This window comes from Eriocheir sinensis, chromosome 11 (assembly GCF_024679095.1).
Source record: "Eriocheir sinensis breed Jianghai 21 chromosome 11, ASM2467909v1, whole genome shotgun sequence".
Classification (NCBI taxonomy): Eukaryota; Metazoa; Arthropoda; class Malacostraca; order Decapoda; family Varunidae; genus Eriocheir; species Eriocheir sinensis.
In genome coordinates this window covers 19,752,813-19,780,276 of record NC_066519.1, presented here as the reverse complement: position 1 = coordinate 19,780,276, position 27,464 = coordinate 19,752,813, and the positions used below count along the sequence as shown (strand labels likewise).

Here is a 27,464-nt window from a genome sequence, read left to right as displayed (position 1 = left end):
TACGTGAACGGCTACTTAAAACTATAACCACACGCAAACATCTTTTAACACACACCCTGTCATTACATTTGTAGGCATAGTGATTTGCGGGTTTTTCTTCACTTCTTAAAGGACTGTAAAAAATAATAGAAAATAAAAATAAATAACCAACCACTGAAGACAAGAAACGAAGCCAAAACGAAAACAAGACAAGTACAGAACAAAGCCATACGAATTACCTGACAAATGTCCACCCTAGAGCTGACCCTTTATCTTTAAATACATAACAAAACGAATATATGAATAACCAACCAGAACATATCACGAAGCCCAAACAAACAAGATAAAAGGGTACACACAAGCCATACAAGCTAACTGACATGTGTACCCTTGACCCCGTTGCCAGATTGTCGTACTCAAGAGCATAGTATTTACCGGTTTCTGACGCCTAACTACTGCCAAGAAACATCAGGAATTAACTATTTTAACGATAATTATAAGTGAATCTCCTTATTGGAGTCCACGAGACAGTTTTTGGGTCGGAAGTCGGTAAATGTAAGAGGCTGAGTAAGACAATCTGGCAACGTTGAGTCCTTTGAACTGCCTCCTTACCTATAAAAATAAAAGATAAACAAAACACCGAATAAGTCTAATAACGAAGCCAAAACAAAAACAAGTCAAACGCAAACACAAGCCATACAAACTAACTGTGGACCTTTGAACTGCCTCCTTACCTATAAAAATAACAAAACAAAACACCGAATAAGTAATAACGAAGCCAAAACAAAAAACAAAACAAACACAAACACAAACAAACTGACCGACAGAGATGAGCAAGGTAACGAGGTAAGCCACGAAGGTAACGAGATGCAGGTAAAGCTAATCATCGCAAGGTAAGCCGCCAAGGTAAGGAGACAGGTAAAGGTAATTGTCATGAAGGTAACCCCGAGCTATCCGACGCGGGGAGGCCTCACTCTGTACACACACACACACACACACACACACACACACAGGTAAAAAGGTGACTTGTGAACGAGAGAATACGAGCATAAGCGAGACCTTGAAAGAATGAACGCTGAAAACTATGAATAACGTAAATGTTTAGTAAGTTTTCATATTACTTCGTCTCTCTGCGTAATGTCCTAAGGTTGCTAAATAAGATACAGGAGGAGGTGAAGCAGTGAGGGTTAAGATACGTAAGATAAATAGAGAAATGGAGATGCTAATATGAGATGAGTTTGTCTACGGAGGTGAAAAATGGCAAGGCAAACACTGGGAGAAAATTCACACACACACACACACACACACACACACACACACACACACACACTATAATACCCCTCTCGTCCCTGTCTTCCCTCCCCTTCCCCCCTGTTCACCTCCTCTCTCCTTACGTTCCCTGTCACCTTCCTCCTCCTCCTCCTCTTTCCCCCTCCTCCTCCTCCTTTCAACACCGTCCTCGAGTATGTGATAAATGAAGTGTTCGGGGCAAAGGAAAAAATAGAAAAATGGAAAATAAAACGAAAATAAAAAGAGTAATAAAAAAAACTGAAATCCCTGCCTCGCCGCGTACGGGTGCCTCAAAAGGTTTCCTGTTTGAAGGACGAGGGAAAAAAAAAGCAAAAAAGAAAAGGTGTTTAAAAGTGTTTTGCAACTAATCGTGAGACCTGCAGTAACCGGTTGACTCTCTCTCTCTCTCTCTCTCTCTCTCTCTCTCTCTCTCTCTCTCTCTCTCTCTCTCTCTCTCTCTCTCTCTCTCTCTCTCTCTCTCTCTCGAACTGGACCGTGAGTAAGTCAACCATGAATGAACATACAACCATATCTCTCTCTCTCTCTCTCTCTCTCTCTCTCTCTCTCTCTCTCTCTCTCTCTCACACACACACACACGGAAGCTCGTCACGGCTGTCCACCTAATAACAAATAACATACATGAAAGTTTCCGCTATAAAAAAAAATTACACACACATCGTAAACCCACCCAAACAAAACCCAGCTAGAACCTAAACAGAACGGAACGAGGGAGCAACAAGTACAGTACAGGTAACGCTCAGGTACTGATTATCACCACACCTGTTGCTGCCAGAACCTCTTGACGGCGGCGTTCCTCACGGGGGTCGTCAGGAGGGGCGTGGGCGACTCCCTCAGCAGCGGCTCCTCAAACCCAGCCATCTCAGTCATCCCCGAACTCCCATTCTCCTGCACCGACGACCCGAAGGAAGATGACGAGGACGGGGAGGTCGGGGAGAAGGCTGAGGACGTGGGTGAGAAGGCAGGTGGTGACAATGATGGCGTTAAGTCCTTGGTCAGATCCACACACACCTGCGCCTCTTCACCAGGGCGCAGGGGGCGTGGGGGGTGCGTTGTGACCCACAGATGTTGCTCCTTCCCCAGGGACGGCGGGTGTTCGGCAGGCAGGTCAGGTGTGTCCCTTACCTCGCCCTGCCCCCGCCCCTCCCACTGGGCTATCCGCTGCCGCATGCGTTGGCGGGCCTCCATGTTGGCTCCTCGCTTCTCCTTCATGTCTCGCCTCACAAGCAGCACAGCAAGGTCCTCTCACGTGTCTTCCACCTGCCTTCTGTTCCTCGTCTCGCTTCCTGGGCTCAAAACAACAACCTCCTCCTGCTCATGATCTCTCCACCTCTTGTGTAGCTTGCCATTGTTTTACTTCGCCTCAAATCACGGTTTATTTTGAGTTGGGTTTTTTTTCGCGTTTTCTTTGCTTTTCTTCACTTTTTCCTTCCCTTTTTCACTTTTTCTGAGTCCTTTTTATCCTTTTCTTTGCCTTTTTCTACCTTTTCTTTGCCTTTTCAATTTTTCTTTGCTTTTTCAACTTTTCTTCGCCTTTTTTACAGCTTTTCTCAGTTCTTTTTTATCTTATCAATTTCCTTTTCAGTTTGTCATGCGGCTTTCCACCTTTCCAATCACCTGAAAAAAGTACGCTTCCACCTGAGACTCACACTCTTCACCTCTTCGCTCTATATCACTTTCACATCACCTCAAACACACCTCCAATTATCATTTCCTCACACCTGCAACGTAACAAACATCCACCTCATGAACACCCACGATGGAACACACACACACACACACAAGCAACATTCCGCCTCTACGATCACCACACACACACACACACACACTAACTTTCCAACAAGCAACATTCCCCCTCTACGACCGCCATCATCACCACCACCACCAGTACCAGCAACAGCAGACCTCTTCTTTCTCCTAAACCTTCAAATATCAACTTTTTTCCCCGGGTATGACGCAAAACTCACTTCGTAATGACCGCGAGGAACACAAATAGACTTACAAGCAACACAGACAACGCAACACGCACCTCACTCACTCCTCAGGCAATAGAGACCACCACCATCGCCACCACAGTAACACAATCAACACACACGCCTCGCAACACTATAATCTCTCCTCCTGTAGTGTTTCCCCCTCACCCTCCTCGCGCGGTTGGTAACTTTTCTTAAACTTTCACACCCACGAGCATACGACGTTGGCGGTAGACTGGTGTGTGTGTGTGTGTGTGTGTGGCGGAAGGAACGGGATGTGATGTGCACGCATGAGAGAGAGAGAGAGAGAGAGAGAGAGAGAGAGAGAATAATAGTGATGACTAATGCTTAAGTAAGAAGGAAGGGAGCGGGAGTGTAGGAAGGAAGGAAGGAAGGAAGGAAGGAAAGAAACAAAGAAAGAAAGAAGGAAGGAAGGAAGGGAGAGGGAGTGTAGGAAAGAAAAAAGCAGGAAGGAAGGGAGGACGGAAAGGGGGTCATATGAGAAGGGAAGGGATATGAAGGCAAGGAGGTAAGTGAAGGAGGAAAAGAGGAGTGAAGGAGGAAAGGGGAGAAGGGGGAGGGAGGGAGAGAGGGCAGAAGGGTAATGAGAGAGAAGGAAGGAAGGGAGTTAAGACTGACTTTACTGCGTGTTAAAATAATAGTCTTGTTGTTCCTAGTTGTAACAGTGGTGGTGGTAGTGGTAGTAGTAGTAGTAGTAGCAGTAGTAGTAGCAGTAGTAGCAGTAGTAGCAGTAGTGGAAGATAAGATTTGATTAGTAGGTCGTAGGCTTGTCTATCTCTCACACACACACCCGTAGTTTTCCCACCGCCACCCAGACGCGTCCTGCCTGTCTGCCACACGAGAATGGAACACGACACTTTTTCGATCATGTTTTTCTTCCACCACCGCCGCGCTCAGGGTTACACGGGGCCGGGAATGGAGGGGAAGGGGGAAGGAAGAGCGGGTGCGTCTGGATGAAGGTTCTCAAAGGCTCACCAGGATGTATGAAAGGGCTATTACTCTGCGCAAATTTTCCGTGGATCTTCAGTCAAACCACGATTTCCGCTAGCGTGGCTCTCATTTGTTTCTTGTTATTGCTGCTGATGACGATGGTGAGTAATACCGTCGTCCTTCAGTGAAATCTACCGTAGCTTTGGAAGATCGTGGACACATCAGACAACCACGGAAATATGAGAACCACGCCAGCGGAAATCGTGGTTTGACTGAAGATCCACGGAAAATTTGCCCAGTGTAATAGTCCCTTAAGACTAGCAAAGGGAAGGAAAGTAGGGAAACATACGTATAAAAGTAGTAAAGGGAAGGAGAGTAGGGGCAGGGTCGTATTAAAGTGTAGGAAAAAAGTGAAAAGTAAGGAAGTAAAGTAAAAGTAAAGTAATAAGGGAAGGATGTTAAGGAAGTAGGAACCTTATGAACTCTATGACGCTTGAATACTTCTGAATATAATAGTTTAAAAAGTGGCTCAGATCCTTCAAAGCCTAACAAACTTCAACACTAATACATTTACGCTATAATAATTATGTTACTTAACTTCATATCCTTTCAAACACAATCTATTTTTATCTTCTTCAGTCTCTCAAAGCAAAATAAACCGAGCCCACACACACACACACACTCCTCAGTCACCCTGGGAAACACGACACAAAACACTGGGGCGCGCGAGTCAACCCGGGGAAGCCTCACACGACCCTCAGTGGCGCCTCATGTGCTGCACAGATGAAATGTCAAGGAGGAGGAGGAGGAGGAAAAGAATGAGGAGGAGGAGGAGAAGAAGGAAAAGAATGAGGAGTAGTAGAGTGACAGAACCCTCGTCCTCGCTGAGTCATTTCTACTTTACTGAGGTTCTGAGGCCGAGGGTAAAGCCCTTCTCTGTCACTGTCTCTCGGTTTACTAAGAAGAGACAAAATTAGACGAGTAACAGGGAGAGGAGGAACTAATAGTGTGACTGAAACCCCGACCCCCCTCAGTCCTTGTTGCTTTTGGGGGTTCTGAAGGCAAGGATACAGCACTTTGCGGTCACTCGCTTTACCTAGAACAGACTGAATCATATGAGGAGCAAGAGGAGGAGGAAGGAGAAGACAGCAACCTCGTCCCCACTCAGTCCATGTTGCTTTTGGGGGTTTTGAGGGCAAGGATACAGCACTTTGCGGTCACTCGCTTTACCCAGAATTGACTAAAATAGATGAAGAACAGGAAAGGGAAACATGGAAGCAGAGAATATGATGATGATGAGGATGATGATGATGCAGAGAAGTTTGGCACAGTGTTATGAGGTGAAAAAATGTTATTGTTTTATAATGATGATGATGATGGTAATATTTTTTTTTTTTTTTATTTTTTATTTTTAGTAGGGGTGTAGCAATAGGAGTAGTGACAGAAACTACGTCCCCATTGAGTCTTTATTACTTTTGGGGTTTCTGAAGGCAAGGATAAGCACTTTACGGTCACTCGCTTTACCCAGAACAGACTAAACTAGACGAGGAATAGGAGGAAGAGAAGAAAGAGGAGCAGTAAGAGAAGAGAAGAGAAGGAAGACTGACAAATAAACCTCCTCCCCATTCTCATTACTTTCCCAGATTTCCTACAAGTTACAGTTAGTTGAGTTTCCTTTGTGTGGTTTGTGTGATAGCTTTTAGAATGGATGTTAACTGTGATTGCATTTCCTGTATGACTTTTTAGCTTCGAGTCCTCCGTTTCCAAAATTTCCCCTCGGTAGTTGATTTTTTTCACCACGCGTCGTTTATTTCTGTGGTCAGCGTTTTATCTGGAGGGAATTTCCTGCTTCGGGCGAACTGATGAACACTCGGTCACTAGTTCGTGGAAGTGACAAGAGCTGGAGGCGGGAACTCAGCGCCTGGTCCTGCGGTTATACGCCCCGTGCCTTACCCCGCCTCCCACGCCACACACACACTACAATAACACGCAGGCTAACACTAAACACAGCTCACAAAAAAACAGGAACCCTGCCCCTTGCCTTGCCATACGCCTCGCTGCACATAAAAGTTTTCCTGGTGCTTTACCCCTCCACACACACACACACACACACACACACACACACATACACTCTACAATAACACGCAGGCTTACACCAAACACAGCTCACAAAAAATCAGGAACCCAGCCCCTTGCCTTCCCATACGCCTCGCCAAACACACACACACACACACAATGAACAGGTGAACACTAGAACCACTCCAACACTTCAAAAATCACTGCACACGAAGCGGGAAAGCGATCCAGAGCCACGATCCAAACCCCTTCAGCGGGACACGATCGAGGGAGTGTTGTAGTGCCGGGCCACCCAACACATGCTGACACACACGCTATCAAGGGCAGAGGTTAACACTAGAGCCACTTCAAAGCTCGAAAAAACCCACGTCACACGGAGAGAGAGCAGCGCCACGCACAACACTCCAGGGCGACACGAGCGGGCGAACTGAGCTTTGCGGCGGGCGGCGGCGAACATGAAGTCACGAACCGAGACAAGCAACGCAAGGAACGCACCACCACGGCCACCAACGCCACAACCACCGACTGACTGACTGTGTGGATGGCTGGCTGACCCGCTCTCTCTATCCTCTACCTCCTCCTCCTCCTCCTCTTCGCCGGCCGCCAGGGGAGCACCAGGTCGCTTTGGGGGTTGACGGATGGCATTATTCTGAGTATTTATGCAACGTGGGACTTCAGCTTACGAGACTGATGTTTATAATGAGGCGGCGTTTAAGTAGTTTAGTCAGGGTGAGCGTAGTGTAGCTTGTGGGTGAGTGGAGGGTCTTTTGAGGGTCATTTGTGGGTTTTGTCTTCGGGAAACTGTTGGCATTTAGACGATAACAGTTAGGACCTCAACCTACTGCCTCTACCTCCCTACCTCCCTTCGTTTCTACCTGCGCTGCCTGCCCCGCCCACCTCCACCTCCTCCTCCACTTCAACCCCAATATCACCTCCCACCACCACCACCACCATAAACACTACAACCACTACCCTCATCATCACCCATACAATCAATACCAATTCACCACCACATCTACCACCAACACCAACATTACCACTCATCACCTCCCACCACCACCGCCACTACTATAAACACCACACAACCACAACCACCACCCTCATCATCACCCATACAATTAATACCTATTCACCACTACATCTACCACTCTTTCATCACCTCCATCTTTCCCTCACCACCAACACCATAAACACCACAAAACCAAATCTACCATTGCCACCACCGTCATCACCACCCATACCATCAATACATGTCCACCACCACATACATCACCACCACTCTCTCATCACCATTTCCCTCACCTCCATCTTCCCCTCACAACCACCACCAACATCACTATACCTCGCCACCTCCACCACTCCCTCCACCACCACCCTCACTATCTAACCACCTCCAACACCACCTCACCACCATGATAGTCTCCCAGCAGCCAGATCTTGTAACGGCACGCATTGGCTTAGATTCAACAGACACAGACTGGAATGGTTAACTAACAGAGTGGTGGATGAGTGGGAACAGGCCTGGCAGTCATGTGGGGAGTGCCAATAGGACAGGATGAGGACAGATAGATAGAGGAGAGGTACGTGGCGTTATACAAGTGTTAGGTGTCCAAGTGCCGTCCTCTATTGGGTAAGTGATCTCTTGTATACTCCTTATGTTCTGGTGTTCTTTTCTAGTCTCTGCCCCGCCCGATTAGCGCTAACATGACCCTGATCCCGTTCACTATATTGTTTTTTTTATGATAATGAAGATGATGATGATGACAGTGAAGGAGAAAACGGAGACTGCGATAACGATAATGAAAATGAAAACGACGGTAATTCTCTCTTTAGTTTACTGACGAAATCTTAGACGCTATACCTAAGCCTTCAAGACCATTATCGCGTCATATACTTTTTCGTTCAGCAACGTTTCCATTATCTATAAATAGGGGAAAGTATAAATAATGTTACGTATAGACAGAGAAAACGACAGTGACAGACATAAACAGACAGACTTCTAAAAACACTCATCCTATAGACCGACCTCTTCTAGTCAGACTTCTCTCCTATACTAACACATCAACCACTACACTCCTGCTCCTCCTCCTCCTCCTCCTTCTGTTCTACCTTCTACTGCCCCTCCTCATTCAGTGATAATAGTTTTCGAGTGCATCTTAAAGGTTCTTCTATCTTACACTGACATCTCAACCAGTCCCCCTCCGCATCCCTCTAACTTAGCATTCTTCCTCCTGTTCTACCTCCTCCTGCTCCTAACCTAACCAACCTTCTACTGCCCCTCCTCATTCAGTGATAATAGTTTTCGAGTGCATCTTAAAGGTTCTTCTATCTTACACTGGCACCTCAACCACAGTCCCCCTCCGCATCCCTCTAACTTAGCATTCTTCCTTCTGTTCTACCTCCTACTGCTCCTAACCTAACCTAACCTAACCTAACCTAACCTAACCAACCAACCTTCTACTGTCCCTCCTCATTCAGTGATAATAGTTTTCGAGTGTATCTTAAAGGTTCCTCAATCCTACACTGATACCTCGAACACATTCCCCCTCCGCATCCCTCTAACTTACCCTTCTTCCTCCTCTTCTACCTCCTACTGCTCCTAACCTAACCTAACCTAACCAACCTTCTACTGTCCCTCCTCATTCAGTGATAATATCTTCCACTGACACCTCGACCACAATCCCCCTCCGCATCCCCTTACTTACCTTTCTTCCTCCTCGTCTACCTCCTCCTGCTCCTAACCTAACCTAACCTAACCTAACCAACCTTCTACTGTCCCTCCTCATTCAGTGATAATATCTTCCACTGACACCTCGACCACAATCCCCCTCCGCATCCCCTTACTTACCTTTCTTCCTCCTCGTCTACCTCCTACCGCTCCTCGTGTGATAACAATTTTCACATACGTCTGTTAACTGATATTTCTTAATCACCACCGCCGCAACCACCTCCACACTACATATTCCTCCTACTCTTCCTCCTGCTCCTGCTCCTCCTCTACATCCAAGTCCTCCTCCTCTTCTTCCTCCTCCTCTTCTCCCTTCACTGGCAAACAAGCTGGCAAACATTTACAGAGGCTGAGAACATCCAGAATAAACACGCTCAGACCGACGAGAAGACGAAGAGGAAGAAGAAGAAGACTTTGATGATAATGAAGACGATGATGATGACGGTGAAGAAGAATACGAAGATGGCGATAACGATAATGAAGATAACGAAGATGATGAAAATGACGGCAATGCTGAAAATGATAATGAAGGGGAAGAAGAAGAAGAAGAAGAAGAAAAAAAAGAAAAAGAAGAAAAAAAGCCAATACCGAGAACTTTACGATCTTTGGGCAGAGAGAGAGAGAGAGAGAGAGAGAGAGAGAGTGGAGGGGGGGAGGAGAGGTATACAGACCAAGCTCCGACTACCAAATTATCCTGTCGACCACGAGCCTCGCATTCCACGCCTCTTGCGGCCACTCCGGAGATCTGAAGGGACCGAGGACCCCCACCCCTCTCCCTCTCCCTCTCCCTCTCTCTCTCTCTCTCTCTCTCTCTCTAGGTTAGCAGAGGCACGAGTCAGATATTACCGGGCCAAGGCTAATAGAAGGGAGGCAGGGGGGTTAGTTCTGCGTCAAGGCATCTCTCTGTCTGTCTGTTTCTTCTCTTCTCTTCTCTTCTCTCTCTCTCTCTCTCTCTCTGCTACTCATTTTCTTTATTTCTCTTTCTCTTTCTACCTTCTTTTCCGTGTCTGTCTTCTTCTTTTTCTCATCTCAGTGGAAATTCATCTTTTCTCTGCATATTTATTCTTTTCTCTTTCTCTTTCTGGTGTTGAGAGTTGTTTTTTTTTCTTTATTTTCCCTTCTTTTCTACTTTCTTCTCTCTGTGTTTCTGCCTTTCTCTTTCTTCTTTTCCTTACATCTTCTACTTTTGTGTGTAAATTCATGTTCTCTACTTTCTTTTTATTATTCTCTTTCATGTTGGGAATCGTTTTTTCTTTCCGTTTTTCTCTTATCTGTTCCTCTAATCATCAATCTCTTTACAATACTTATTTCTTCTACTCTTGTGTAAATTAATCTCTCTACATATTTTCTCTCTTTCACTTTCATATTAGGGTTTTTTCTATCTCGTATCTGTTCTTCTCAATCATGAACATCTTTTACAATCGACTCCTTCATTCACCAGCACCAAGATAAGCCTATCAAAATAAGCCTTTCCTAATCTGTTCCCAGGGATAAACCAACTCCTTATACGTCAATGCCCTCTTATCTACATTACTTTCGTCATGGGACACATATATCACAAGCCTCCCCTTATTCGTCTTCTTATCAACACGAGATCTACATAGCTATTGTCCCATCGAATACCTGAGATATATACCGATAAGGGAGACACCAATAGCTTGTTCTTGGGGATACCTGATGAAGTGAGGCTTGGAGGGGGAACGAAATTAAAAAGCTATTGAGATTTTGTTAAACTGAGGCAAACGAAGAGGGAAAAAAGAGGCTAACGTTATTGAAGCTTATGAAACTGAGGAAACTAAGCGTGGAATGAGAGAAAAAAAAAAAGCTATTGATATTTCGTTAACTGAGACAAGAGTGATATGAGATGAAAAACCTATTGATATTTCGTTAACTAAGACAACAGAGAATGGTATGAGATGAAAAACCTATTGATATTTCGTTAACTGAGACAACAGAGAATGGTATGAGATGAAAAACCTATTGATATTTCGTTAACTAAGACAACAGAGAAAGATATGAGATGAAAAAGCTATTGATATTTCGTTAACTAAGACAACAGAGAAAGATATGAGATGAAAAAGCTATTGATATTTCGTTAACTAAGACAACAGAGAATGATATAAGATGAAAAAGCTATTGATATTTCGTTAACTAAGACAACAGAGAATGATATGAGATGAAAAACCTATTGATATTTCGTTAACTGAGACAACAGAGAATGATATGAGATGAAAAACCTATTGATATTTCGTTAACTGAGACAACAGAGAATGATATGAGATGAAAAACCTATTGATGTTTCGTTAACTAAGACAACAGAGAATGGTATGAGATGAAAAACCTGTTGATATTTCGTTAACTAAGACAACAGAGAGTGATATGAGATGAAAAACCTATTGATATTTCGTTAACTGAGACAACAGAGAATGATATGGGATGAAAAACCTATTGATATTTCGTTAACTAAGACAACAGAGAGTGATATGAGATGAAAAACCTATTGATATTTCGTTAACTAAGACAACAGAGAATGATATGGGATGAAAAACCTATTGATATTTCGTTAACTAAGACAACAGAGAATGATATGAGATGAAAAACCTATTGATATTTCGTTAACTGAGACAACAGAGAATGATATGAGATGAAAAACCTATTGATATTTCGTCAACTGAGGCACCAAATCCTGTAAAAAGAAGAAAAAGCAACTGATATTTCATGAACCGAGGCAATAACTGGTATAAAACGATGCAAAAACCTATTGATATTTCGTAAACTGAGGCAACAAAAAGGGGAATGAGATGGAAACACTATTGAAATTTCCTGAACTAAGACCTTAACCTCGTAAGCAAAATGTGTGACAGCCTCTGCCTTGACACCCCAATTTAACTTAATAACCAGAAAACTGCAGAATATTATCCGTGTGTGTGTGTGTGTGTGTGTGTGTGTAAAGGCGCGGCCACACTTGCCCTAGAACATTGCTCGAAACAATGTTCGACGCATGAAGGAAACATGTCTCTAACTTTGTCACGGACGTGTTCGAGGCACTAGCGTCCACATCATGTTGGCAGCTCTGCCTGTGACATGGTGGTAGCACTGGTGTGGACGAGGCTTCGAGCTGCTGACATGTATCATCCACACCATTCAAGCGACGGCAGTGCATGGTGTGGACAATGGAGTGGACCAAGGTGCTCGAAATTGGTTTTCTGAGCCTGGTTTCCACTTTGGTAATAGTAGGTCCAATTATGTTGAGTATGTGCTCAAAGTCTGCCTTCGACATCCTGAAGAAATTTGAAAAGGATGCACTGTCCCCGAGTTGAGCCGGCAACAATCCAACGTCATCTCCCATCAGCTCATTGAGGATATTGTTCCTTTCACCAGTGTTTTTTTCTCTAAGCGTTGGACGCATCCAAAATCGGCGACGATATCTTCCCCGTTGTCTCTGCTGTGTAAATAGTATCACCGTAGCTGCAGCGGCCAGTAGCGCGTCTTCCCTCGTCGCCATGGTGCTGGGTAGTGACTGAGGCAAGTGTGGACCACTTCACTATTTCACCTCTTGTTTCCAGCATGTCCATGACTTTGCCCCAAACAGTGGCCGAAACACTGTCCCAGTACTGTCAGTGACATGTTGCTAGCGTGCGTGTAACATGTTTTCTTCATGCGTCGAGCAGTGTTTCGGGCAATGTTCTAGGCAAGTGTGGCCGCGCCTTAAGGCAACAAGAAATAAGTAGATTTAGTGAGATCCAAGCGTTATTGAAACTACTTGAATGGAGGGGAAATAGAGTGGAACAAGCTCTGAACGCTTTTGAAACTTGCGAAATAGCGGTTGCAATAAAATGAAACGAAATATGAACGGCACTGAAACGAAACTGAAACATTGTGAAACGAAACTATTGAAACTGACGAAATTGAGGTTAAAATAGATGAAGTGTGAATACAATAAGATGATGATGATGATGATGATGATGATGAATAGAAGGAAGAAGAAAAGGTAACCGAGAGACCGAGACCACAGAGAAGACAGGAGAGGACAAGAGACTCAGACACCAGAACAGTAAAAAAAGAGGATGAAAGAAGAAAGTAATGACTGTCGGGAAAATCCACACTCGCTTTCACGAATATAAAAAAAAATAAAAAAATAAAAAGAAAAAAACACTCGCTCAATCATATCCAGTTCTTGTTCTAAAAAAAAAATATATTGACATTTCTTTCTCCTAAATCTTAAACACATGAGAGAGAGAGAGAGAGAGTAAAAAAAAAAAACTATTGGCATTTCTTTCTCCTAAATCTTAAACACACGAGAGAGAGAGAGAGAATACCCCCCTTATAAAACACTTTCTAATTTGCCGAAGCGAAGATAATACGATTAGACGATGAAGAAATAAATCATGAATGAAAAGAAATGAAACTCGAGACACTTTCTCAATTATATTTCCTATACGCTTTACTTTCCTCCTCCTCCTCCTCCTCCTCCTCCTCTTCCTCCTCCTCCTCCTCTTCCTCCTCCTCCTCCTCCTCCTCCTCCTCCTGAAGCGAAAGTAAGCAAACAATAACACTTCCGGAGAGAGAGAGAGAGAGAGAGAATGGAGCCAAACAAGAGACTACCAGGGGGGTGAAAGCTTCGGCAATCCCTCCTCCTCCTCCTCCTCCTCCTCCTCGTTACCAATCAAGGGCGCCGTGGTCACCTCACCTGCGCGGACCGGAAGCTTACCTGCATGCTGATTCTCTCTCTCTCTCTCTCTCTCTCTCTCTCTCTCTCTCTCTCTCTCTCTCTCAACCTTTTTTTCAGATTCATTTCACCATCCTGCAAAATTCACCACCATTATCATCATCATCATCACCATCATCACCACCATCATCACCACTTTGTACCCCTGTTCGAACCCCCTCCAACCCCCACCCCCCACCCCCCCACTCATCAACAATAGACGCGCCACTTCCGCTCTTCCATTATCCATAACGAAAAAATCACACACACACACACACACACACACACACACACACACACACACACACTTGGCGCTCTAAAAGTCCATATCGCCGTGTGTGTGTGTGTGTGTGTGTGTGTGTGTGTGTGTGTGTGTGTGTGTGTGCAAACAACTTATACTCTTTTACCCTTCCTCACCTCTACTTTCTCTTCTCTCTTTTTTTTATTCATTCCTACTCTCTCTCTCTCTCTCTCTCTCTCTCTCTCTCTCTCTCTCTCTCTCTCTCTCTCTCTCTCTTCATCTCTCTCTCTCTCTTCATCTCTCTCTCTCTCTCTTCATCTCTCTCTCTCTCTTCATCTCTCTCTCTCTCTCTTCATCTTTCCCTTCATCTCTCTCTCCCTTCATCTCCCCCACTCTCCACCCCCATCCACACACACCCATTACACAAATTCAACTAGCCTCATCACCACCCCATTACACTCCCCATCACCCATTACACTACACTCCCCTCCCTTTACGAGTATATGGGTCGCACTCCACCCTTACCAACGGGGTCACAAATCCATGCCACTCTGCGCCGATCCAACATAATCTATTGCAATCCACGCCCTTGTGATTCCCTTCGTCCTTCACCGCCACGCCCATATCTATAGAATTCGATCGTGTTTGCAATTGGATTCACTTTGACTTCTTACTTGTGTGTGTTTGTTTGTTTGTTTGTTTGTTTTTAGTTTATCGTGAATGCTATTTTTTCTTATATTATCCTTTTCTGTAAGTCAATCAACGTATATTTTTTTCCCTTTTCTGTAAGTCAATTAACGTATATTTTTTCCTTTTCCTTTTCTGTCAGTCAATGAACGTATATTTTTTTCCTTTTCCTTTTCTGTAAGTCAAACAACATATATTTTTTTTATTTTCCTTTTCTGCAAGTCAATCAACGTATATTTTTTTTCCCTTTTCTGTAAGTCAATCAACGTAGCTATATATTTTTTTTTCCTTTTCTGTAAGTCAATCAACGTATATTTTTTTCCTTTTCCTATTCTGTAAGTCAATCAATGTATATTTTCTTATTTTCCTTTTCTGTAAGTCAATCAACGTATATTTTTTCCTTCTCCTTTTCTGTAAGTCTATCAACGTATATTTTCTTTGTTTTCTTTTCCCCTAAGTCAGTCAACGTTTAATATTTTCTTTTAAAGTTTATTCGAACACTACTTTTCATATATTTTCTTTCTTTTCTCTGAGTCAATCAAAGCATTTTATATCTCAAAGCTTCATTTATTCGCTCGCTACAAATATTTTACTACTTCTTTCTTACATTTTCCTCCTTTCAATATGTCAGTCAACGTATTATATTATCGTATCATCAAGCCACATTTGTTTGACCACTGATAATACTTCTTTTTTTCTCTCCTTGGGTTTTTTTTTCACGTTGGATTTAAAGACACACGTAATGGTTTCACTCTCAAGTTCACATTCTTCTTATTTTTCTCGATTTTCCTCGTATATAACTTTTTTTCAGGCTGACCACTTGAAGCCTCGTCCACTTTCACACGTTTTACTTTTTATTTCGTGTCTCAATGGTTTAGTTTCGATCGCTTAACAAAACAATGAGCGCACTTTACAAATTCTAAACCATTACTTATTCACTCGCCTCTTACTTTACTTACTTACTTTACTGTTTTCATTCATTTCGTCATTCTTTCCTTCCTTCCTGCTTCCTTCATTCTTTTTACTCTTTTCCTTCATTTTCGTTACCTCTTCCTTTCTTTTATCATTCCTTCCTGCCTCTTGTATTCTCTTTCCTCCTTTTTTTCCTTCATATCGTTACCCCTTCCTTCCTTTTTTCCTTCTTTCCTGTTTCTTTCATTTTCATTATTCTTTTTCCTTCATATCGTTACTCCTTCCTTCCTTTTTTCCTTCTTTCCTGTTTCTTTCATTTTCATTATTCTTTTTCCTTCATATCGTTACCCCTTCCTTCCTTTTTTCCTTCTTTGCTGTTTCTTTCATTGTCATTATTCTTTTTCCTTCATATCGTTACCCCTTCCTTCCTTTTTTCCTTCTTTGCTGTTTATTTCATTTTCTTTATTCCATTTCCATCCTTTCTCCATCCTCTCTTTACCATTTTCCTTCATTTTCGTTATCCTTTCCTTCCTTTTTTTCCTTCTGTTCTGCCTCCCGTCGCTCCCTTCTATTTCCTTCCTTCTTTCTTGTCTTTCTTCTGATCACCTCATTACTTCCTTAATTCTTTCTTTCTTTCTTTCTTTTCCTTCACATAAAACATCAAGGAAACACAAAGAAGCAAAATCGAACGTAAAATAAAGACGAAGAGAAACCGTAACAGAATACCAAGTCACCATACAACCTCCTCCTCCTCCTCCTTCTCGTCCTCGTCCTCCTCATCACATTACTCCATAACTCTCTCATTTCTCATTTTCTTATCACGAGTTTGTGGTTTCAGAGAGTCAATTCACTTCTTTTTTCTCTCACTTTTGTTTCGAATTGCATCACACACACACACACACACACACACACACACACACACACACACACACACACACACACACGAGACCACGCACCTTCGCCAATCCATTTCTCCCTGTGTTTACCATGGTGGAGATTAGACACAGGTGGAGATGATTGTGGAGATGATGATAGTGGTGGTGGAGGAGGTGGAGACTGGAGCAGTGGAGAAGGATTGAGTGTGCGAGGGACTAATGGAAAGATACCAAGGTGTGTGGATTTACAGGGCAAGTGGGCAGCGGCGAGGAGGAGGAGGAGGAGGAGGAGGAGGAGGAGGGGGAAGGAGAGAGAGAGAGAGAGGGTATGTCTGGCCCAATGTCTGCCTTCATTTCTCTCTTCCCCTCTCTCAGTCTCCTCCCTCTCTTCCCAATCCCAACCCCAATCTCCTCCCTTTAATTCCCCTTCCCTCCTCTTCCTTACTCCTATCTCCCCCCCCCTCCCATTATCTCCCTTTCCCATTTCCTTATCCTCTCTCTCTCCTCCTCTCCTCCTCCTCCTCCTCCTCCTCTACCTCACCAGCCCTGACATTTGACCGGAAGTTACAAGAGAAACTCGTAGCAAAAACTGGCCGTGGTGGTGATGGTGGTGGTGGTGATGGTGGTGGTGGTGGTGAGCGTTTTAAAGTCTAGTGCGGCGTTGCGTCAGTGCACATGTGTGTGTGTGTGTGTGTGTGTGTGTGTGTGTGTTCGGATGTCAGTATTTACATGCTTGTTTTTTCATCAAATTACCTACCAGTCTCTCTCTCTCTCTCTCTCTCTCTCTCTCTCTCTCTCTCTCTCTCTCTCTCTCTCTCTCTCTATCTATCTACCTATCCGTCTACCTGTCTTTATCTATGAATTTCTATATGTATGTCTATTTTATTTTTTAGTGAGTTACTGTCTATCAACCTTTATCTATCTATCTATCTATTTTCATGTCTATCTATCTACCTGTCTGTCTGTCTACCTGCAAATCACAGTCCAGGATCAGCTCCGAACAAAGAGTCTTCAGAAGCCATATATATCCCCATCAGTGTTAACTCAAGCATCCTATTAGTCTCCGTCCCTTGCATAACCCACTTGTCCTCCTCATCCTCATCCTCTTAGTATTTGTCCCCTGAACCTTGTCATCCCTATCGTCTTCTTCCTTGTTCTTCTTTTCCTGCTTCTCTTCTTTATTATTATTGTCATTGTGCCTCGATTCTCTCACTGTCTTCTTACGTTTGTTTATTTTTTTCTTCTTTGTTTTCCTTCCTCTATTTGTTCGACTTTAGTTTGTTTGTTTTTCTCTTTGTATCTATTCACTGTTCTAGCTTTCTTCATTGTTTTGTTTTCCTCTTGTCTTTCTTCTTCTCCACCTATTTATTTTTTCATCTCTGTTCTCCTTTTCTGTTTCTCCTCTCGTCTGTTTTATTCTCGTTTCTTTTTCTTCCATCGCCTCTCATTTTCTCATTAATTTTCTCTTGTCTCCTATTCCTTTTTTTCCCATTTTCTCATCTCTCTTTTCTCCTTCCCCCTACTTTAATATCCTTTCCCTCCACTAAACTGTTTCTTCACACATCCTTATCTCCTATTTTCTCCTCTCTTCTTTCATACTTTCTTTGTTATTCTTCTCTTTCTATTCTACTCCCTCATCATCACTCTTTCTATCTTCCCTTCTCTTATCATATCATTTATTGTTCTCCTTCTCTTCCTCCTCCTCCTCCTTCCTCTCCTTACATTGTCGACGTTTCCATATAGATAAGAGACCTACCAGTCGGACATTCTCTCTTATCGCTTCCAAACACACACACACACACACACACACACACACACACACACACACACACACACACACACACACACACACACGTTCTTTCCCCACACTCATATCAACGTTATCTAGGGAATCCACGACCTTATTGCTCCACCAAATGCTACTGGAAACCCTTATACCTTCACTCCCTTGACCTTATACGGGAGGCGAGCTTTACCTTTCTTGGGCGTAAAAAGAAAAGTTAAATACTTGCATCGTGTTATCATTAAGACGTTCTGGACACTAATTAGATATACCTGGGTGACTAATGAGGTAATTAGCAACGTAACACCTGTAAATAGTATCTTAGCCCTTTATATGGTAACTTAGAACCCCTTTAAATGGTTACACAGACCCTTAAAATAACCTATATCCCTTGAATGATAACCTTGCCAATTTAAAGAACAGATAGGTGGATAAATATATAGACAGAGATAGATATAGATAGACAGTTAGATATATAGACAGATTGAGATAGATATTGGTCGATTTTGTTTTCTTTCTTGTATTGTTTTTTTATATACCGTTGGGCGTTGTAACTAACATTATTATCATTATAGATATAGATAGAGAGACTGAAATAGATAGACAGATAGATAGATAGACAGATATAAGTTGATAGATACAGCTAGATAGATTGACACACACCACCTGTTGTTTGTCTGCCAGCTGCCCCCCCCCACCCATCCCGACACACACTGGTACCTCGTCATCCACACAGCAGGTAACACCACCACGGGACACACCTGCAATCACCGCCACCCCCGTTACCTGAGTCACCTGTTGTCGCCTCCGTTACCCGGGCGCCTCAATTAGCGTTACCTGGCACAAAAACGCACCTGCCGCGACACGTAATGAGGGGAGGGGAGGGTAATTAGGTTCTTGTAGACACGCACGCACTCACTCACGCACACACACTCACGAACGCACTCTACTTTAACTCACTTTAACGGAGTAGAAAAAGGAAGGAGGGAAGGAAAAGAGAAAACAAGAACGAGAAAAAATAGAAGGAAAGGAAGAACAAGGAAAATAAGAGAAAGAAAGAACCAAGAAAAAAATAAAAGGAAAAATAAAAAAAAAAATAAAAGGAAGAAACAAAAAAAAAAGAAAACGAGAAGAAAGGAACAAGAACAGGAACAAGAATATGAAAAACGAGGAGGAACAAGTGGAAGAAGAGGAGGTAATGAACAGCTGATACAGGAGGAGGAGGAGGAGGAGGAGGAAGTAAGGGGCGGGTTAAGCAGGTTCCTTCCTCCTTCGTAACACAACCTCCGTCACCTCCTCCTCCTCCTCCTCCTCCTCCTCTTCCTCCTCCCTCCAACCTCTCAGTCTGGCGCCACAACCCCCTCCTCTTCCTCTTCCTCTTCTTCGTCCACAAAACTTCAGTCTCATGCACGTGAAAACACACACACACACACACACACACACACACACACACACACACACACACGAGTGAACTGTCATTTTAAGATTTTTTTTCTTCTTTTTACAGTTTGACAATCTCGCCTTCAATTCTTTTTTCGATCAATTTTTCATTCTATTGTTTTATATTTTTCGTTGGAGTTCAGAACACACACACACACACACACACACACACACACACACACAGTAAGAAGAAGAAGAAGAAGAAGAAGAAGAAGAAGAAGAAGAAGAAGAAATAAACAAATAAACAGGACACAAGGAAGGACATGAAGGAAGGAAGGAGGAGGTAGGTAAGAAGAGAGAAGGAGAGAGGAGGAAGAAAGAAGGAAAGAAGGAAGAGGAGGAGGAGGGGAGAGGGAAGGAGGGAGGAGGGGGTGGAGGTAGGAAGGGAAGGAAAAACACGGATGATAACAACGTGACACACACACACACACACACACACACACACACACACGCACACACACACACACGGGGTTACCTGATACACACCTGAGCGGGAAGTTTTGCCTCTGGTCCTTCCTGATATTCAAAACCTTACCCTCCTTACCTGCCCCCTCACCTGCCCTCTACCCCTTCAGCATACCTTCACAACCCCCTCTTCCCCCCTCTCCTGTTAGCCAGCTTCCCCTACCACCACCACCACCACTACTACTACTACCACTACAACTATTCTTGATTCCGGTGATGGCAACAAAGGTATATAAAGATTGATAAAAAAAAAGAACATAAATGAGGAAAATAATACAGCAATCATGTCTTTTTTTTATTAATTGCATGACCGACTGACTGACTAACTGACTCGCCTACTGATTGACTGACTAACTGATTGGATTCCTAATTGACTGACTATGTGACTGGCTGATTGACTGCCTAACCAATGGACTGACTAACTGACTGGCTGACTAAATAACTGATTGACTGACTGACTGATTGACTGAATGACTGACTGAATAATTGATTGCCTGACCGACTGACTGACTAAATATCTGATTGACTGACTGACTGATTGACTGACTGACTGAGTAACTGATTGACTGACTGACTGACTGATTAATTGATTGGTGGGCTGAATTACACACCTGACATTTCTACCTCCAAACCTGTTAATGGCATACCTGTTTGTGTCTACCTGTCTGTCTGTCTGTTTGTTTGTTTGTTTCCCCTTCTCGTATCTATCTTTTTTTTCTTTTCTCACGCAAGTCCGGTTTCTAAGCCACGCCCTATTTCGTCTCTCTCTCTCTCTCTCTCTCTCTCTCTCTCTCTCTCTCTCTCTCTCTCTCTCTCTCTCTCTCTCTCTCTCTCTCAGACGAATATCACAAGAAAAGGCAATTCTCCTCCTCCTCCTCCTCCTCCTCCTCTTCTTCCTCCTCCTCAGGGTAAATCATATTTTGACCTTGTTATGGAAAGACAAAAACTGATGGAGAGAAACACACACACACACACACACACACACACACACACACACACACACACACACACACACAAAGGATTTTCTGGGTATTATATTTATCTCTTCCCTCACATCGTTTTACATCCTCTCCCTTCATTCTCTCTCCCTCTCTCTTCCTCTCTTTATTCTCTCCTTCCTCTCTCCCTTCTTTTGTGCCTCCCTCCTTTCGTTAATCCCTATCTCTCTTTTTCTCTTTCTCCTTCATTTCCTTCTTCATTTTCCTGTTTCTCCTTCCTTCTTTTCTTCCTTTTACTTCATCTTTCCTTTTCTTTTTTTCCTTTTCCTTCCTTCCCTTATTCGTTTTTCTTCTCTCTCTTCTTCCTATTCTATTCTATCCCTTCTTCTTCCGTTTCCTCTTCATCTTTCTTTTAATCCTCACATTCCTCCCTTCCTCTTCCTTCTCTTTTCCCCTTCCTCACTCCTGCTCCTTCTCCTCTTCTTCCTCTTCCTCTTTCCTATCTTAAACCCAAAATTCCTCCCCTACTCTTCCCCTCTTTCTTATCTCCCTTCCTCACTCCTCCTTCTCCTCCTCCTCTACTTTCTTCTCTTCTTCCTCTTCCTCTTTTCCAATATTAAACCACAATTCCCTAATCTTCCCTTCCTCACTCCTCCTTCTCCTCCTCCTCTACTTTCTTCTCTTCTTCCTCTTCCTCTTTTCCAATATTAAACCACAAATTCCTCCCCTACTCTTCCCCTCTCTCTTATCTCCCTTCCTCCTCCTCCCCTTCTCTCCCCCACTCCTCCTCTTCCTCCTCCCTCTTCTAAGGTCCACGACTCACTTTGTTCCATTGTTCTTCCCATCTTTATCGCGTCATCTTTTTCCCTTCGTCCTCGCCACCGCTTCCGCTCACGGCACCCTCGTCATCGTCATCATTATTAACCCTTTCACTACTATCCAAGATCGCCACGCGAGGCAAACTTCAGATGTCGCTATTGAATATATCAAGTTTTCAGCCATAACCTCAACATAATCATCATGTATTTTAATCATGTGAAAAAATGCAGAATTAAATGGTGCACATAAAGAAACAAATTCATTGATAATGGGACGCAGTATACGCGTCGCAGTATACGCGTCTAATAACACGAGCGTAAAGAAACGGCGGCGAATCGCGGTGGTATACTGGTGACAGATTATAATGTTGCCGGAGATGATGATTATAATGAAGGTGAGTAAGAATATATATAAGGAAAGGTTATGAAGAAAGAAGGAAAGAAAGAAAGAAAAAGGAAAGAAAGAATGAATGAATGAATGAAAGATGACAATAGGAATGATGAATGAGTGAAATATGATAAATAGTAAAATAAATAATGAAAAACAGATGAGGAATTATGATGTTACAGGAGAAGATGATTATAATGACGATGAGTAAGAATATATATATATAAGGAAAGATTATAGAGAATGAAAGATTATAGAAGAGTAGATGCATGAATGAATAGTGATAAATAGTAATAGTAAATAATGTAAAACTCATAAATGGTATAACTGAATGAGAATACACCAAGAAAGTAAGAAAATAAGAAGGAAAATATGTAAAAAAAAAAAAAATAACAAAAATTCAGAAAGTGATTTTTAAGTGAAGAAAATAAAACACTTAAACAAAACAGGAATAAAAAACACAAAATATGATGCTGAAAAAATAGAACAGATAAGGAAAATGTGAAAAGGATGACAGAGAAATGAAAGAAGAATCAAAAGAAGAACCAAAGAAGTGACGATGGAAACATAATAATAATAGTTGTAAGAACCGCATAAATGATGATGGAAATGTAACATACGTAATCATGATAATCGTAAGAGGAACCATCCACAGAACCAACAACAAAATATAATAAAAACAACAATAACAATCGAATGTAGAACCAACGATGAAACTTTGATAATAATAATAATCACAAGAACCACAAAACCAACAAAGAAATCATAACAATAATAATAATCGCAAGGAGAACCACTGACGAAACCAATGACAAAAAACAGAAATAATAATAATAATAGTCATATGAAGAACCAGATACAGAACCAACGACGATCTTAAAAGTAACACCAATAATCGAACTCGGAACCAGACATAGAACCACCAATGAAAACCAGATAAAGTAATGTAACCCTTTCTATGTAGCTAGTTTATATATGTCTGTTTACTCTTGAGACGAAGGACCAATCAACCAAGCATAGAACCAACGATGAAAACCAGAAAAACTAATGTTACCCTTTCTATATAGCTAGTTTATATATGTCTGCTTTTGGGACGAAGGACCAATCAACCAAGCACAGAATCAACGACGAAAACCACAAACCACAATCCCAAGAAACATAAAAAAAGTAAATAAATAAATATAACACTGTACTCACCGCCACCTCCTGCTCGTAGGAATACTTCTCGGCGAGCGTCTGGTCCTTCTCGCGCTGAATCTTGTCCTTGTTGGCGCGCTCGTGTCTCAGCTCCTCCTGCGCCGCCATCATGTCCTGGTCGAACCTTCGGACGGAGCGGGAGAGAGGGCAGGAAGTCAGTAAAGATAAAAGACTTAGAGAAATAAGAACAGGATTACATGTGATAAGATACTGTTTGATCTTACATGCCAGGGGGAGGGAGTGCAGGAAGGTTGTCTAAATATAAAAAAGGGATTAGAGAAGGATTGAATGCGATAAGATACTATTTGATCCTACATGCCAGGGGGAGGGAGTGCAGGAAGGTTGTCTAAATATAAAAAAGGGATTAGAGAAGGATTGAATGCGATAAGATACTGTTTGATCCTACACTTGATGCTGGTAAAAGGATAAACTGAGCAATCAATTAATGAAAAAAAATGAGGGAGTTAGAAATACTATTAGATGTGATTAGATAGGTTGCATTACCACCGACACATGATGCTGGTTAGAGGATAAACTGAGCAATCAACAGATGAAAAAAATGAGGGAGTTAGAAATACTATTAGATGTGATTAGATGGGTTGCATTACTACCGACACATGATGCTGGTTAGAGGATAAACTGAGCAATCAACAGATGAAAAAAATGAGGGAGTTAGAATGATGCTGGTTAGAGGATAAACTGAGCGATCAATTAATGAAAAAAATGAGGGAGTTAGAATAGAATTAAATATGATCAAATAGGAAGCATTATCGTCCTGACTTGATGCTGGTTAGAGGATAAACTGAGCAATCAATTAATGAAAAAAAATGAGGTAGTTAGAATACAATTAAATATGATCAAATAGGAAGCATTATCGTCCTGACTTGATGCTGGTTAAAGGATAAACCGAGCGATCAATTAATGAAAAAAATGAGGGACTTAGAATAGAATTAAATATGATAAAATAGGAAGCATTATCGTCCTGACTTGATGCTGGTTAAAGAATAAACAGATCACTCAACAAATTAAAAGAGCAGAGGAAGTTAGACTATGATTGCATGTGATAAGACAGGAAGCATTTTCATCTTGACTTAATCCTGAATGAAAATAAACTAGGAAAAAAAGCGGATGAGCACACACACACACACACACACACACACACACAATAAGGAGGCAGGATGAAGAAATGTTAAGAGAAAAAATAGTGTTTAAGGCAATTATCAGGACAGGAATATGTATAAGCAATTTAAATTTTGTGGTTATGCAAAAAAATACATGGAAGTTTTATATTCTTTTTTTTTTTTTTTTTTTTTTACAACAAAGGAGGCAGCTCAAGGGCACACACACACAAAAAAAGAAAAAAAAATAAAAAAAAAAAACCTACCTGCTGCTCCCTAAAAAAAAAAAAAGAGGTGGCCGAAAGGAAGATCAAATACTTAACCCGGTAGCAGCAACGGGCCAAATTTGTGCCATGAAATAACCCCCCAAAAATAGATGATACATAAACTGATCACAAATGCTTTGATATATATTATGAAATGGTTTGTGTGAGTGATGATTTTTTCTCATTTTTCTCGCTTAGAGGGACCATTAAGAAACATGATCCCCGCAGCTACTGGGTTAAACCTCACATGCAATCCATCAAGTTATTTCTCAAAGTGTTCTATTCTCCCTTCACTGCCAGTCTCCACTTCCTTACTTTTTGCTTATTCACTTCCTTTCTTCCACTCCCATACCTTCTTCACTCTCCTATCTCCCCTTCTTTCTATTTCTCCCAACTGTCATTCTCTCCTTTCTTTCAGCCTGTTCCTCCCTTTACTTCCATTCTACCCTTCCTCTCTTCTTCCTATCCACCCTTCATCTACGTTCTTTCCTTCTCTCTCTTTCCTCATGTTTCTCCTTTTACTAATACCCTCCGCTTCTTATCCTTCCTCTGTTTCTTTTCTTCTTCCTCTCTTCCCTTCCTCTACGTTCTTTCCTTCTCTCTCTTTCCTCATGTTTCTCCTTTTACTAATACCCTCCGCTTCTTATCCTTCCTCTGTTTCTTTTCTTCTTCCTCTCTATCCTTCCTCTACGTTCTTTCCTTCTCTCTCTTTCCTCATGTTCCTCCTTTTACTAATACCCTCCGCTTCTTATCCTTCCTTTGCTTATTTTCTTCTTCCTCTCTTCCCTTCCTATATGTTCTTTCCTTCTCTCTTTCCTCATGTTCCTCCTTTTACTACTATTCTTTCTTTCTTATCCTTCCTCTGCTTCTTTTCTTCTTCCTCTCTTCCCTTCCTCTACGTTCTTTCCTTCTCTCTCTTTCCTCATGTTCCTCCTTTTACTGATACCCTCCGCTTCTTATCCTTCCTTTGCTTATTTTCTTCTTCCTCTCTTCCCTTCCTATACGTTATTTCCTTCTCTCTCTTTCCTCATGTTCCTCCTTTTAAAACTACCCTCTCATTCTTATCCTTCCTCTGCTTCTTTTCTTCTTCCTCTCTTCCTTTCCTCTACGTTCTTTCCTTCTCTCTCTTTCCTCATGTTCCTCCTTTTACTAATACCCTCCGCTTCTTATCCTTCCTCTGCTTCTTTTCTTCTTCCTCTCTTCCTTTCCTCTACGTTCTTTCCTTCTCTCTCTTTCCTCATGTTCCTCCTTTTACTAATACCCTCCGCTTCTTATCCTTCCTCTGTTTCTTTTCTTCTTCCTCTCTTCCCTTCCTATACGTTCTTTCCTTCTCTCTCTTTCCTCATGTTCCTCCTTTTACTAATACCCTCCGTTTCTTATCCTTCCTCTGTTTCTTTTCTTCTTCCTCTCTATCCTTCCTATACGTTCTTTCTTTCTCTCTCTTTCCTCATGTTCCTCCTTTTAAAACTACCTTCCCCTTCTTATCCTTCCTCTGCTTATTTTCTTCTTCCTCTCTTCCCTTCCTATACGTTCTTTCTTTCTCTCTCTTTCCTCATGTTCCTCCTTTTAAAACTACCTTCCCCTTCTTATCCTTCCTTTGCTTATTTTCTTCTTCCTCTCTTCCCTTCCTATACGTTCTTTCATTCTCTCTCTTTCCTCATGTTCCTCCTTCTAAAACTACCTTCCCCTTCTTATCCTTCCTTTGCTTATTTTCTTCTTCCTCTCTTCCCTTTCCATACTTTCCCTTCCATCTCTTTCTCCCCTTCCTTACTTTCTCTGTTTCTTCTCCAGCAGGTTGTTCCTCGAGGTCTGTTCTTCGAGGAGGATCTTGAGGTCGTTCATCTCTGCCTGAAGCCTCTGGGACTTCCTCTTCACTTGGGCCACCACCTGACGCTGCTCCTCCGTCTCCTCGTATGCGTCTGCCACCTGAGAGGGCGAGGAAGTGAGGGAAAGGTTAGGTTAGGTTAAGGTTGTTTGTAATTTGGTTTGGTTAGGTTAGGTTAGGTTAGTTTAAGGTCGTTTGTAATTTGGTTTGGTTTGGTTAGGTTAGGTTAGGTTAAGGTTGTTTGTAATTTGGTTTGGTTAGGTTAGGTTAGTTTAAGGTCGTTTGTAATTTGGTTTGGTTTGGTTAGGTTAGGTTAGGTTAAGGTTGTTTGTAATTTGGTTTGGTTAGGTTAGGTTAGTTTAAGGTTGTTTGTAATTTGGTTTGGTTTGGTTTGGTTAGGTTAGGTTAGGTTAAGGTTGTTTGTAATTTGGTTTGGTTAGGTTAGGTTAGGTTAGGTTAGGTTAAAATTTGATTAGGCTGGGATTGGAATTAGGCTGGGTTAAGTTAGGTTAGCAGTTAAGGTGGGTTGGGGTTAGACTGGGTTGGGTTAGGTTGAGCTGGGGTTTAGGTTGGGTTGGGAGTCAAGTTGGGTTAGTCTATCCACTCGACACTAAGCATTATACACATTAAGAACAAACAAACATACACACACTAACACACACTCAAAACAATTTTATTCACTTTCTGGCAAATCAATTAATAAAACTGTCTAACACCATTAAAATCTTTCAATCAAATTTCCACAAACGATCTAATTAATACTAACCCCTTAACACTAACCAACTAAC

The 27,464-nt window shown here is 42.2% G+C and overlaps 2 protein-coding genes and 1 long non-coding RNA gene across 16 annotated transcripts in view; 1 reads left to right on the top strand and 2 right to left on the bottom strand.

Annotated features, from left to right (window-relative positions):
- Nucleotides 1-27,464, bottom strand: part of LOC126997036 (unconventional myosin-XVIIIa-like) — a 258,013-nt gene that overhangs the window by 17,041 nt on the left and 213,508 nt on the right. For all 14 annotated transcript variants that reach the window (XM_050858078.1, XM_050858079.1, XM_050858080.1 and 11 more), the window contains 2 exons: nt 26,623-26,777; nt 23,468-23,591 (listed from right to left, as the gene is read on the bottom strand). In XM_050858078.1, the coding sequence (XP_050714035.1) occupies nt 23,468-23,591; nt 26,623-26,777 (279 nt within the window). The remainder of the gene's footprint in view (nt 1-23,467; nt 23,592-26,622; nt 26,778-27,464) is intronic.
- LOC126997039 (uncharacterized) lies at nt 7,268-10,837 on the top strand. Its single transcript, XM_050858085.1, has 2 exons — nt 7,268-8,606; nt 8,795-10,837. The coding sequence occupies exon 2, from the start codon at nt 9,433-9,435 to the stop codon at nt 10,345-10,347; it is 915 nt and encodes a 304-aa protein (XP_050714042.1). The 5' UTR covers nt 7,268-8,606; nt 8,795-9,432; the 3' UTR covers nt 10,348-10,837.
- Nucleotides 10,109-11,960, bottom strand: LOC126997047 (uncharacterized). Its single transcript, XR_007751877.1, has 2 exons — nt 11,565-11,960; nt 10,109-11,252 (listed from the first exon to the last, which is right to left on the bottom strand). It is a non-coding gene; the product is annotated as an uncharacterized LOC126997047 (long non-coding RNA).

Bases quoted from the DNA above. Each gene is read 5' to 3' on its own strand.
- LOC126997039 (XM_050858085.1), top strand. From the start codon at position 9,433: ATGATAATGAAGACGATGATGATGACGGTGAAGAAGAATACGAAGATG.